We start from the raw sequence: 15,303 nt of genomic DNA, 5'->3' as shown, positions 1-15,303 counted from the left end.
GAATCAGAACAGTATTTTCTTATGGAATGCGAAAAGTATAAAGATTTGCGAACACAATATATATATATCCAACCGTAAACATTACTGATCGAACCTTTTGTTTTAATAATCTCTTCAATCCATCTCTTCAATCCATCAAGCATCATTGCCCCGATCAGTGTTGCAGAATTTGTGATTTATATGTCTACATAATATTAATTATATTACCCGTATCTATTTTATGCGCGCATGTTGTTTTTGTATTTTTTTTTGTCCTGTTTTTATTTTCTATATTATGTATACTGTATGTATGGTTTGTATTGTCTGTCTGTAAATTGATGCCCGTGTATAAATTTTTCATCTTTACATATTGTATATGGCCGCCCTAAAAGGGCGTTCCGATGCAATCAAATTCTATTTTGTTCTTTTCTATTCTATATACATATTTACACATTCGTTAGTGTAATGGTAGACGTTACTGATTAAGCGTTGCACATCCCTCTACACTACCACCGCCTTTCGATTGGTGGCCCCGAGACGTAGCTATATCCAAGGCCAGGTTGTCGCTATGACTTTTTTTCGGAGAGAAGAAATGAAATGGAGTTTAACGTCCTACTCCTACTGTTCTGCTTCTAAACTGGGCTAATGAAGACGGGCATACGCCATACAGTGTGCTATGAGGGAAATTTTGCCCGGACAGCGGCGCTGCGGCCTACTCTTATATCGAATTCCAACTGCCAAGGGATCTTATACGTGCATGCCAATATGTACACGGGACCTCGGTTTTTCGTCGGAGAGAAGAAGCACTCCGACGCTCACGTTGGGCAAACAATGTGACAAGATACCGCGTCAAGAAAGTTTGACGTCATATTCAAAATGGATGCCTCCGTGTCTTGCCACTTTGGCGAGACAAACTTCGATTTAACTGAAGAATTATCCAGGGACCCGCCCTGGTTAAGCTGGGCTTTGAGTTTGGGAGTTAACAGAAAAAACCCACGGGTTATGCAATGTGACTATAGCGATGATATCAATATCCGATTTTCTTATGGGAAAATCGTTCGGATGGGACGAAAAACCAAGGTCCCGTGTTCACATTGGCATGCACGTTAAAGATCCCCAGGCAGTTGGAATTCGATATAAGAGTAGGCCGTAGTGCCGCTGTCCGGGCACAATTTCTCTTTGATCGATAATTCTTCAGTTAAAGGAGCTAAATCGATAATATTTGGGACGTACAAATTGACACAAATGGGTCGCAACGTACATAATAATGTAATATGAATGTAAATAAACAGATTTACATTCAATCGTTTCCGTTTTTACTCTAATTTCAAAGCAGTTATGTTCGGTGAAATACGCCAGAAGTCTCAATCGAATGGCAATCTCTTATAGCGTCTGGTTATTCCAGTCTAAACCGATAGTATTTATTGCGCATGCTCTCCAGATAAGAATATGGGGTCTCCGTTTTACATGACCTGTGGAATATGTCTAACCCCGTTCTTCGAGTCGCTTGTTACAAATTGCGCTGAAACGCATTATGGCACACGAATCGTGTACCAATGTTTATTTTGTCTTAAATATTGGATATCAGAAGCCCATCTTTTCCCGATAAGATCGGGGGGTTGGATGGCTGAATGGTTAGCTTGCGCGCTGTATCATAAAGTCTGTCATTGAGTCGACTGGCGTGGTTTCAAATCCCCGGTTGTACGTGGCAAGGAGTAGGGTCGCCTGTCCAACCTCGTGGGTTTTCTCCGGGGCCTCCGGTTTCCTCCCACTGCTAAAGACCCCTACGCGCAAGCGAATTATGTAAATAAAATTAAACCATATTATGTTAGTCCCACACAACACCAATGTTGATTACAATTGACAAATAATTCGTGTTTTCAATGTTTATTTTGTCTTAAATATTGGATATCAGAGGCCCATCTTTTCCCGATAAGATCGGGGGGTTGGATGGCTGAATGGTTAGCTTGCGCGCTGTATCATAAAGTCTGTCATTGAGTCGACTGGCGTGGTTTCGAATCCCCGGTTGTACGTGGCAAGGAGTAGGGTCGCCTGTCCAACCTCGTGGGTTTTCTCCGGGGCCTCCGGTTTCCTCCCACTGCTAAAGACCCCTACGCGCAAGCGAATTATGTAAATAAAATTAAACCATATTATGTTAGTCCCACACAACACCAATGTTGATTACAATTGACAAATAATTCGTGTTTTCAATGTCGAAGGTTTTGGATGATATTGAGTTAGCTACTTTAAATCGAAGTTTGTCTCGCCAAAATGGCAAGACACGGAGGCATCCATTTTGAATATGACGTCAAACTTTCAGCTGCCTGGATTAGGGGGTTCGGTTCTTGACGCCGTATCTTGTCACATTGTTTGCCCAACGTGAGTGTCGGAGTGCTTCTTCTCTCCGACGAAAAACCGAAGTCCCGTGTACGTAAAAGATCCCTTGGCAGTTGGATTTCGATATAAGAGTAGGTCGTAGCGCCGCTGTCCGGGCAAAATTTCCCTCATAGCACACTGTATGGCCTATGTCCGTCTTCATTAGCCCAGTTTAGGAGTAGAACAGTAGGACGTTAAACCCCATTTCATTTCATTTCATTTCTTCTCTCCGAAAAAACTCATAGCGACAACCTGGCCTTGGGTATAGCTACGTCTCGAGGGCCACCCATCGAAAGGCGGTGGTAGTGTAGACGGATGTGCAACGCTTAATCAGTAACTTCTACCATTACACTAATGAATGTGTAAATATGTATATAGAATAGAAAAGAACAAAATAGAATTTGATTGCATCGGAACGCCCTTTTAGGGCGGCCATATACAATATGTAAAGATAAAAAAGTTATACACGGGCATCAATTTACAGGCAGACAATACAAACCATACATACAGTATACATAATATAGAAAATAAAAACAGGACAAAAAAACAACATGCCCGCTTAAAATAGATACGGGTAATATAATTAATATTATGTAGATATAAATCACAAATTCTGCAACACTGATCGGGACAATGATGCTTGATGGATTGTGTTCGCAAATCTTTATACTTTTCGCATTCCATAAGAAAATACTGTTCTGATTCAGTTTTATTTGTACCGAGGGAGAACAAACCGTCGAGTCGAAGCGGTCGGAAATAGCCGACGGTTACCGATTGGGGTCAAGGACGTTGAATGATAGAGCGATAGGCCGACCAAATATTTTTATTTTACTTTTGCGTGAAAAAAAGTTGAATGATAGCGATAGGCCGACAAATATTTTTATTTTGCTTTTTACTTTTACTTTTGTTTTACATTTCAAATTACTTTTAAAAATGATTTTAGTTTTCATTTGTGTTTTGATTTTAATTTACATTTTGGTTTTACTTTTATTTTTAATTTTATTTTTGCTTTTGATTTAATTTTTAGTTTTGATTTAACTTTTGCTTTTGGTTGAACTTTTCAAATTACTCTTAAAAATGATTTTAGTTTTCATTTGTGTTTTGATTTTAATTTACATTTTGGTTTTACTTTTACTTTTATTTTTATTTTTGCTTTTGATTTAATTTTTAGTTTTGATTTAACTTTTGCTTTTGGTTGAACTTTTACTTTTAATTTACTTTTGATTTTGGTTTTGATTTTGAATTTCATTTCATTTTATTTAGGTTTTTAAAGAAATTTTGTTAAATCCTAAATGATAACGATAGGCCACCATAGAGACATGTTATATTTACCAATCAAATCAATATGGCGGCCATAAAACTTTTTAAAGGTTTTAATAAGTTTAGTTCGCAAATATCCCTGTAGTTGAAGCTTAGATGACAAATGCCTCGATCTACTTAAAAAATCAGAATAAAATGAACAAGCTCTCGCGTAACGAATTAGTTGAGACACAAACACTCCATAAGCTGGTGATATTGGAATGTTACTACTAATAAATGGAAAGTTAACAATCGGAAAGTCAAAGTCATCACGTTTATCGTACAATTTAACACTAAGTTTATGGCAATTGTCAAAATCGAGACGCAAATCCAAGTAGGAAGCGTAATTGTCACCGTCAGTAGTGTTTTTAATTTCGAGCTCAGATCAGGATATATGAATTCTACATAATCAATAAATTTTAGATTATTCAGTGATAGAACATCATCGATATATCGATAAGTGAAATTAAAATGCCTGACTAATCGTTTATTTGATTTTACAAGTGCCTGTATGTAATCGGCTTCGTAGGAATAGAGAAACAAATCAGCAAGCAAAGGTGCACAGTTGGTGCCCATGGGGATACCTACAACTTGCTGATAAATTTCCCCTCCAAATTCAACAAAGATATTATCAATTAAAAAATCCAACATCTGAATTATCTTGTTGGCGGTGAATTTATTTTTGGAATCACTATGGTTTTGACAAAATATGTGGAATTGTAATTAACAACTAAATATTGATATCTAACATTTCCTGATAAGATGAAAAGACACTGTGAATAATGTCTTTTAACCGAGCTTTTAATTTACTATGGGGAATTTTAGTGTACAAAGTAGAAAAGTCAAACGTTTGTATAGATGAGATTGAAGCAAGTGATCTAGATTGTAAACCATCAAGTAATTCTTTGGAATTTTTTAATATCCACATTTGATTAAAACCACTACGAGAGTATATTTTGTCGCAGTATTTTTGAATACCCTCTTTCACTGCCGTTAGTATGGATGTCAATACTTTTGAAAGTGGTTTTGTGGAACAACGGGATGAACCTGCTATAAAACGTTGCTTGTAGGGATTTTTATGTAGTTTAGGTATCCAATAATAACAAGGGCAAATCTGTATAGGTATCTCCACATGGAGTACCAAATGAAGTGAGTACAGATCTGTGATTGGATATAATTTCATCCTTACTAAGCGTAGAGCGTTTATAACGTGGCACTGTCGATTGATTTCCCGAAATTAAGTTCTTTGAACAGGCAGTATATTGGCAACGTTATCCTTCCATACGAATCCGAGTGCTGGAATACGGGTGAGAGATTCCGTTTGGTGAAATTGTTCAATACATTTCATTTAGGCCTATAACTTTTTAGGGGTCGCTTTGGCACATATGGGCCGTTTTGACTGTCCCGGTATCCAGTAAACCCACTTCAAGATTTTAATTAAATATTTATTTTACATGCTGGACTCTTGGCTTTTATAGGATAGACTCAACGGAATGTTTAAAAAAAATGTATAAGGCCAATCGGCCAGATATAGAACTAATTTGCGGGCCAGTTTAGGAAATATTAGCAACCTCTTATTGCTTGTTGTTCGAGACTTTATGCAGAGTTAACCCCCCTTTGTTTATAAATCTTCCAACTGCACGTGTAGAAAACATTTCTGGAAATTGGGCAATATAATATCCGAATTTTACCTATTTATTTTATGATATCGTGTAAGTAAACACAGTAAGAATACTTACAAATTCTTGCGTCTTAAATATATGTATAATATGTAACAGGCATTGCCTGAGTAGAACGAAGCTGATTATTGTTAAATATAAAACCTTCATAATTAATTTTCTCAAGTGATACAAAAAATGTTAAATAATTTAGTTTTTATTGAGATCTAAATTTTATACATTAATTTTGCTTTTAAAAAAAGAACAAAAAAGTGTGAGAATTATTTTCATTGACGTAAAAAATATGTGACGTCATTGATTAGACGCGTCATAGAAATAGTTCTATGAATGAGGCGCGTAATCTAGCTTGGGCGAGATTTGGTGGATAGAATTATTTTTGTTAGTTACGTGATCTCGCTTGGGCGAGATTTGGTAAGTTGACATGCGCATTGCCTGTTTTGCCCAGTGTATCCGGTGTGATAGTTTGAGTTGACTCCTGGTGTGTGTTTTCTCCTGGGCACTTGCGCATGTCCGAAACTGATGTTTGCCTTAACAACGAAACTATATCTACTTCCTGCAGTGTGAGTTGGTTCCTGACCACAGCAAAAATACAGGAAAAAATATATCATGTACTTGATTAGAGTTTTGTCATTAATAAAATACTTGTTGACGTGATTAGCTGTTGTTTTAGTGATCAGTAGTTACACGATCAACGGATCTAAGTTGATTGGCTTGAAATTGATACTTCGTTCGTGATTTGTTGCTGTTGGTTTTTTTTTTAGTGATTAGTCGTTCTACACACGTACGATCAGTGGAAACCATACAAATTGATGATTGGCTTGAAATTATCAATTAATTCATCACGAGCATCCATACAGCAATTTTGTTTTTCAGAATTTTTGCTAGTTTTATATAGTTAACGACCCATACATCTGACAGTCCGTGCATTATTACAAAAGTTCCTTCTCCAGATGTTCTGCTAGATGACCCGTAAATCTAACAAACCACTATTTCCATTGTCCCTTATTAAAGCCGTTAATCCAAGGGAGCCACGGTGGCTCGCTATTCCGGAGGTCGCAGGTTTGCTCCCAGTGCTGGCCGAGAAAGTTCATCATGATTTTCCAGATTGGGTTCCCCTTGTCAGTGGTGCAGGAAAGAGGGTCTGACAAGTAGTGAAGTACAACTGTCCAGTCGCTCGGATGGCACAAAAAAACGAGGTCTTGTGCACAAATTGGCATGTACGTAAAAGATTCCTTGGCAGTTGGAATTCGATATAGAGTAGACCGTGGCACTGCTGTCCGGGCAAAATGTCTGGGCTAGAACACCGTATGGCGTATGCCCGTTTTCATTAGCCCAGTCGGAGCAGAACAGTAGGACGTTAAATCCCATTTCATTTCATTTCATTATTATACACAGCTACCTTTCCATACAGCGTTACCAAGAACCCCTAATATTTTCGTGCGGAAAAAGAAGTTTTTGTAAATTAGTGTGATGCTATGTAAATATTATAAATTTCCCACCCCTCCTTAGAATATTAAGTAAATGCTGTTTGACACCTGTTAATACACATGTAGTAGTAGTTCTTGGTGTTTAACGTCTGCTTCCACATAAGTGATAAATGTAATTTATAGTGGAATGGCTATACATGTACAATAATATAAGTATTGCGTATTTGTGTTAATAATAAATATTACCCCAAACCCTCATTTCGGTGAGGATAAAATTGTTTAAAATGTGTAAATCTGCTTGACTGTAGTGTTAATTCTATTGCACCATATTGGATTGTATACACCTACATAACTATTTTAATAATCTAAACACGGGCACTCTGCGTTTCACCATTTTCTGACCAAGCAGTGTGTGAAATTACCCACGTAAGGGTCGGTCCTAGCCAAGGTAGTGGCCTTTCAAATTTTGTATGGGGTGAAGGCCATAAGTCAAAGTCAAATGTCTAAACACTGACTTTGAAAAGTTTGAGTTCAGTTTTCTGTAACACAACCATGACCCACGACTTTGACCCTGGAGGGCATCGTCTCTGCCTTCACCTCGAACACTGACCTTGATAATACAGCAAGAAAAATGGCCATGGCATGCATAAACGCAAAGACCCCGATATTGATGGAAAGTTCGGACTCAAGGTCAAAGTCGAGGTCAGCATGACCTTTCATATTGACCACATCCATTGACTTCTCTTCAAACCCGGTCTCTCTGCGTTTGACAGTTTTCTGACCAAGAAGTGTGTGAAATGATCCAGTAAAAGGTCGGTGGTCCAAGCCAAGATGATGGCCCTTAAAATTTTGTATGAGTTGAAGGGCGTAAGTCAATGTCAAATGTCCAAAAACTGACTTTGAAATGCTTGAGTTCAGTTTTCTGTAACATGACCTTGACCCACAACTTTGGCCCAAGTATCGCTTCTGAAGGTCGTCGTCTCTGCTTTCACCATAAGCATTAACCTTGATAATACAGCGAGAAATAGGGCCATGGCAAGCATAAACGCAAAGGCCCCCGAGATCGATGGGAAGTTTGGAGTCAAAGTCAAGGTCAAGTTTGGTTAGCGTTGATTACTGGAGGTCACCACGATCTTTCATATTGACCGGGCCCATTGACTTCCTTTTGAACACGAGCCCTAAATGTCAATGATCCAAGCTAAGCTGATGATGGCCTTTTAAAATGGTTACGGGGTGAAGGTCAAATATCCCAAAACTGACTTTGAACAGTTCGTGTTCAGTTTTCTGTAACATGATCCTGACCCACGACTTTGGCCCAATTATCGTTTCTGAAGGGCGTTTTCTCTGCTTTCAACTCGAGCATTAACCTTGATAATACAGCAAGAAATAGGGCTATGGCAAGCATAAACGCAAAGGCTCTGAGATCGATGGGAAGTTTGGAGTCAAAGTCATGGTCAAGTTTAGCGTTGATTACTGGAGGTCACCATGGCCTTTCATATTGACTGGGTCCATTGACTTCCTTTCGAACACGAGCCCTAAACATCGATGATCCAAGCTAAGCTGATGGCCTTTTAAAATGGTTACGAGGTGGAACAGGATGTAAAACCCAACACAAGCATGAACGAACGATGAAAATCCGCTTAATCCTCAGTATTCACAATCGATCACCGCGTTAGTATTATTCGATTTAATGAATTTTATGATCGTCAGTTTACTGGTACAGGTACGAGCAGGACAGCATGTACAACCAATTTAATCAAAATCTTTAAAAGGGTATATTTATGTGGAGTTGCTTACAATAATTTATTTTAGTGGGAACTAACAAATTTTTGCTGCAGCCCGACAGCAATTTGAAAAAATTGGGCCCACACATAGGCATACACGAATCTGAGGATTTAATTATGTCCACTTAATCAGAATTCAGAAACACGTAAGCTATGTGCACTTTGATAAAAAATTTAAAAATCTGTCAACTGTTTGTTATAGATCTATTTATTTCAACTATACAAAAATAACACTGAAGTTTATGGTAAATACCCTTGAACATTCAGTCATGTGATCAGTGGACGTATTTAAATAGCGAAGATCTTATTCTTAGCACACATGCTAATTATGCAGTGATTTTGAAATTTATTTGAAAAATTATTTACAGTACAAAGTCGATAGAGGACTGATCCTACATGGGACTTCCAACACACTACTTTCATCTTTAAAAATATCGAGGAGTAATCAGCACAAAGTTGACAATCTGCACATCGGTTTGATACGCGCGTATTGCAATCTGCCCAAGGAGTGAAGAATGTTCTCAACATGTGTAAGCAAATGAGTTTTTGGTTCAAGAAAATATGCCATTATTTTTTCAGTGCTATAATATGAAGCGAAACACACCACAACAAGTATCCAGTTTACAGCAGACCCTACCCAATGTGCGCAACATCTGTATACTAGCTCATGTAGACCATGGTATGTAGCTTACTCAGTATGCCTCCTGTATCCCATCAGCATTATCATCTTAATAGAATAACTATTTCAAGCATAAAATATTTATCAATTATCTTTTATACGCTCTTTTAAAGGAAAACTATACCTGTTTCAGTTATTTTATACTTTTATCTAGTATTGAAATAGTTTAAACCATATGTTCAACTCGATGTACAGATTGTTTTGGAACACATACTTTTTTTTTAAAAGAAATTTTGAAACTTCATTTTCTTCTACATATCGATAGTAGCATTTTTGCAAGTATATAGCTGATCATATTTTCAGAAATATTACAGTTAATAGAAAGTTTCGGGGGACTGTGAGACGCTCACAAACAATTAAACAAGACAAACCTACGGACAAGACACAATATACAAACACCACAAACAACAAATGCACAAGGGGGCCACAGTGGCTAAGTGAGTAAGACACTGGCTTGCTAGCCTGGAGGTCGCAGATGTTGGCGGAGAAAGTTCATCAGGATTTCCGGCGTGGTTTCCCCTGGTCAGTGGTGCAGGACGGAGGGCCTGACAAGTATAGCTGTCTAGTCATAGGCTGTAGCTCCGCTGTCCGGGCAAAATTATGCTCATACCACATTGTATGGCATAAGTCTGTCTTCATTAGCCCAGTCGGAGCACAACAGTAGGATGTTAAGCCCCATTTCATTTCACAAACTCATATCGAATCAAATGAATGGATCCAGGGGTTAGCCGTAAGGGACACTGCGCTGTACAGTCCCAGGCCTGTAGAGACTTCACTCAGAATGAAAAAAAACCAAAAAAAACCTAACAAATCCAGAAAAAAAGAGTGTCATGTTGTTTTTATACTCGATACTAAAGGGAATGTGCACTCTTGATTGTGTAAGCGACGATAACTCCTCTCAGAATGAAGTAATTTGATTGAAATTTTCAACATATTCCCTTTTGACCCACGCCTTTCCTAGACAGCAAGGAACTAATAAAATGTTTATCTCTGTCCGTCCGTCACACTTTTTAGGACAAAATAACTTTCCTTCTAATTGAGCTAGAATCTTCAAACTTGGTGTAGGTGTTTATTAAGTCCATGCCTTGATGGAGTTCGATAATGAGCATTTTCTGCTTAGGGTAAGCAGAGATATTCAATTGGATTGGTTGATGCTTTGACGTTTCAATCGTGCACATTTTCCACTAAAGCTAAGCAGAGATAAGCAATTTGATTAGTTGAGACTTTGGAACACAATAACTTTGGTTTCAATTGGGTGAGAGTGATGGAACTTCAGTTGGTTAACATGTGCACTTTAGATCATAAGTTCTGAGACTGAGCCAAGTGACTTGGTTTCGATTCCCTGCTTGTACGTGAAAAGGAATAGGGTCGCCGTCTAACCTCGTGGCTTTTCTCCTGATCCACTGGTTCCTCCCAAAGCTAAATGTGCAAGCGAATTATAGTTGTAAGTGTCCAGTGGGTGTAAAATCCCATTTATCTCTTTCTCTCTCTTCCTCAAATGTTTTGAGTTGTAAATGGCCCACTGACAATAATTGACTTTGGTTGTTTATTCCATAGAAAAGGTCCAGCATAGGAAAAAGTATGTTTTCCAAGTTAATAGTTGGATGTAGATGTTTTGTCTGAGAACGGAGGTCTCTACAATATTTATTTGTCTCCCGCCCTTCGAAGAAAGCAGGGGACTATTAAAATGGGTTCGTCTGTCTGTCTCTCTGTCCATCCATCCGTCACACTTTTGGGACACAATAACTCCCCTTCTAATTGAGCTAGAATGTTCAAACTTGGTGTCGTTGTTTATTGGGTCAATGCCTTGATGGAGGTCAAAGATGAGCATTTTCTGCTTAGGGTAAGCAATTTGATTGATTGAGACTTTGGTGCTCGACATCTTTGATTCAATTGAGTGATAGTGGTGAAACTTCGTGTATAGTTTTATTACATCAATACCTTAACAAGGTTCGATACTGAGCATTTTCTGCTTAGGCAAAGTAGAGACTTCAATCTGATTGGTCGAGACTTTGGAACACAATAACTCTCCTTCTAATTGAGGTAGAATGTTCAAAATTAGTGTAGGTGTCTATTACGTGAATGCCTTGACATAGTTTGTTCATGCGTATTTTCCACTAAGGCTAAGCAGAGATAAGCAATTTGATTGGTTGAGACTTTGGAACATGAAACTTTGGTTTTAATTGGGTGAGAGCGATGAAACCCTTAGTATAGATTCATTATATCAATACATCGACTAAATTCAATAATGAGAATTTTCTGCTTAGACGAAGTAGCGATAAGCAATTTGATTGGTCAAGACTTTGGAACATTACAATTCTGCTTTTAATTGAGGTATAGATTCATTATATCAATACATGGACTAAATTCAATAATGAGAATTTTCTGCTTAGCCGAAGTAGCGATAAGCAATTTGATTGGTCAAGACTTTGGAACATTACAATTCTGCTTTTAATTGAGGTATAGATGTTCATTAGGCGAATATCTTGACTGAGTTCTGTAGCACCATGGGTCTTCTGTCCGACGTGGAGAGCGGACGTTGAACAAACCGGTCACCACATCCTATGTATGGCCCATGCATCTTTTCTTACTACATATCTTAGTAGCCTTGTAATCGTCTAGAATTTGTCTCTAGCTGTCTTTGCTTCTGCTTCATGTTGTGTATTTACTTCTTACTCTTTTCTTAAGACGTTTGTCTTTCCAGGAATAACAATGCAACAGTTCGTTTTTACATTTTATATATCATAGCTACTTACATATGGTACAATGTATAATAGAATAAAGTCATTCTCTCAAATGTCATCCAGACAGACTTGTTTGGCGAGTCTGCTGATAGAAATTTACCAACTTATAACTCTTTTTTATGTAATCATCTGTCATTCATTCACTAATTAGTGAATTAGTTAGTAGATTCACATATATGTAGTACATCAACTTATAAGTTGATATACTACATATATACTATTCAAAAAAAGTAGGGGATATTTGATTTTGGGGGCATAATACTAAAATATGCAAATGACTACGAAAAAAGTCACTATAGAACCTGACAGAAGAAACATTTCCAGTTACATGTGACGCCCAAACGCACCAATAGCTACCGCATGGAATGCAGGTGATGCTTGGGATCATCATTGGGGTCCAACCCAAGATTTGCACGACTCTGACTTTGAATGTTACAGTCATTGTGGCATCGAATTCCAGGGTGGAAACATCAGTTTAATTGTTTTAGTGACCAGAAAACAAATTTTGATATGCGTCGGCTTACCCAAAATGAAAGGTTATGTGCCCTTGGCATGCTACAGATCGGCACAACACAGGCGGTTGTGGCGCGGACGATGAATGTTTCTCAGTCTGTCATAAGCAGGCTATGGTCCAGATACTGTGATACACAATCTGTACAGGACAGACCACGCTCAGGTCGACCAAGGGCGACAACTCAAGCCCAGGATCGATTTATCCGTACCTTGGCCTTGAGAAATCGTGTCATCACTGCAAATCAGATCAGCGCTCGTCTTCAAACAGACACTGGTGTGAGAGTGAGTGGCCAGACGATTCTGAATCGACTGCATAGGGGTCACCTTCGCGCCCAACGTCCTCGCGTGATCCCTTGTTTGAGAGATCATCACATTCAGGCAAGACGTCGTTGGTGTAGGGATCGTCAACACTGGGATAATCGACGCTGGAGCAATGTGATGTTTTCAGATGAGTCAAGGTTCACTGTTGATTTTTTGGACAGACGTAGGAGGGTGTGGCGTCGTCGAAACGAGCGCTTCCAAGACGTTAACATCATCAGACATGATCGATTTGGGAGTGGTTCTGTTATGGTGTGGGGAGGCATCACTGTTGCTGGAAGAACGGCTTTACATGTTGTTGCAGGGCGTGTTACAGGCCAGTACTACCGGGACAACATCTTGGCAGTCCATGTTGTGCCGTTCGCACGACGTCATGGCCGCCGTTTCATCTTCCAGGATGACAACGCAAGATGTCACAGGGCCAGGATCGTTACAGGTTACCTCCAACAACAGAACATCACCACATTACCTTGGCCAGCACTGAGTCCCGACCTCTCCCCCATCGAGCATGTCTGGGACATGCTTGGACAGAGGTTACGTCAACGTCAACAACGTCTTGCCAATGTCCAAGAACTTGCTGCTGCGTTAGGAGGATTAGGAGTATGCCACGTCGGATCAATGCTTGTTTGGCAAACAGAGGAGGATTTACCCGTTACTGACTTGGTTGTGATGCTGTGGTAACTTGGCTGTTTGACCCCGGATATCATTTTACCCTTATAATGGTCAGTCTGTGCCTTACTTAGTCTAACGATCATTTGGAATAAATCGATGAATGTGAACTTCATTTCATTTTGTCATTTGTTTCTTCGTCAGTTTCATTAGGTGACTTTAATAACATTTAAAAATCAAATATCCCCTACTTTTTTTGAATAGTATATGTGAATCTACTAACTTGCCAAAGATATTAATTAATGAAATATAATGCCACCATTAATTTCAAGAGAAAAAGTTCTACAATATTTATACAGTTCAATGATTAATATTTCCCATTAAAGCTAAGCAGAGCTAAGCAATTTCTTTGGTCGATGCTTTGGTACAAAATAACTTTGATTCTAACTGATGGAGAGTGATGAAAGTTAGTGTATAGTTTCACTCACTACCAGGCACTTCAAAACCCGAGTTTGATAGTGAACATTTTATGCTTAGACTAAGCATAGATAATCAGTTTGATTATTCGATACGTTTGAAAAAGATAAATGTGCAATTAATTAATATGTGACATCTGGTTTGGTTTTTTTTCGTATTTCGGCAGGGAACAGCAGCCTTACTTTTAGCTTGTTTATACATAAGATGAGGATTAATTATATTCATTTAATTTTATTTGCTTTGAGTATGGCGGTGACCAAGGTGTTGTCCGTTGCGCTGGTGGTAGTGGTTGTAGCTGTAGTGCAAAAGCGGGTGGCGTGTCAATGTTATATAAATTATATTCGTTGATTTTTGTCTTGGTGGAGGGCAATATCTTTCATTTCTTATGTTAATTACATTAAAACATATTTCTTTGAGTTAAAATTAAATGGGGTTTAACATCCAACTGGGCTAACAAAGACAGGCATACTCTATATTGTGTCTAATGAGGGAAATTGTGCCCAGGCAGCGGCGCTACGGTCTACTCTTTTATCGAATTCTAACTGCCAAGGATTAAGTCCGATTCGATCGAATATACATTTTCCAAGGCCCTCTTTCCTGCACCACTGACAAGGGGGAATCACGCCGGAAAATTCTGGTGAACTTTCTCAGTCAATGCGGGTATCAAACACACATAGTTTCCCGAGAGGGAGAAAAGTGTGATATTATAAACCCATGATGTCATCGATATTTGCTTCCAAGTGAAGCTTTTTGGGGGAATTCATATTGCATTTTGAATGGTGAATTGTCACGTCTGTAACTTCCAAAACCCTAGGTGGATTTTCAGTATGATGTGCAGGGAAAGGTCATCTACAAGTTGGTACCAAAAAACCTTCTAAAAGAATTTGTGGTGGGTCTTTCAGTATTTTGACTAGACTATAAATGTGCATTGGCCATGAATGGGGCGGGATCAGTTCCCATTGGTAAGCCAATCGTTTGCTGTATTATCTAATCCCCAATCCCGAATATGGCATTGTCAATAAGAAGGCTTTGGAATGTAACTGTGTCGAAAGCCACAGTGTCGACATTCCATTTAACCTCCTGTGATTTAATGGCCATTAAGTTTCTGCCTTTTCCAAATGCGCCTTTGAAAGCTTTATATTAAACAAACCAATCCAAATTATCTTTGAGATCTGAATGTTGAAGCATAGTATATAAAGTAGAAATAATGATATGTTTTTCTCCTACCGTATTTAAAATTATTTCTCAATATTTGATTTGAACCATTATTAGCGCTTTCCAGAATCGTTTATTGTAATGCATCATTTACATTGCTTCTTTCTTGAAAACAGGGCCTGGTTTTCTGTTTTGGGGAAAAAAGGATTTATATCCTAATTATGTATTTAATACACATTTACTTTTAATGCTTATAGTCTTTTG

General features: G+C 38.4%; 1 protein-coding gene across 1 annotated transcript in view; it reads left to right on the top strand.

The window, feature by feature from the left end:
• Positions 1-5,247: 5,247 nt before the first annotated feature.
• Positions 5,248-15,303, top strand: part of LOC126819641 (elongation factor-like GTPase 1) — a 73,943-nt gene continuing 63,887 nt past the window's right edge. Inside the window, exons 1-2 of the mRNA XM_050547781.2 lie at positions 5,248-5,366; positions 9,124-9,223. Of these exons, the coding sequence (XP_050403738.1) occupies positions 9,133-9,223 (91 nt within the window). The 5' untranslated portion in view covers positions 5,248-5,366; positions 9,124-9,132. The remainder of the gene's footprint in view (positions 5,367-9,123; positions 9,224-15,303) is intronic.

The sequence above is a fragment of the Patella vulgata genome, chromosome 4, assembly GCF_932274485.2.
Source record: "Patella vulgata chromosome 4, xgPatVulg1.2, whole genome shotgun sequence".
NCBI classification, from domain to species: Eukaryota; Metazoa; Mollusca; class Gastropoda; family Patellidae; genus Patella; species Patella vulgata.
Note: the sequence above shows the minus strand (reverse complement) of the source record. Positions and strands in the feature narration are given on the sequence as shown.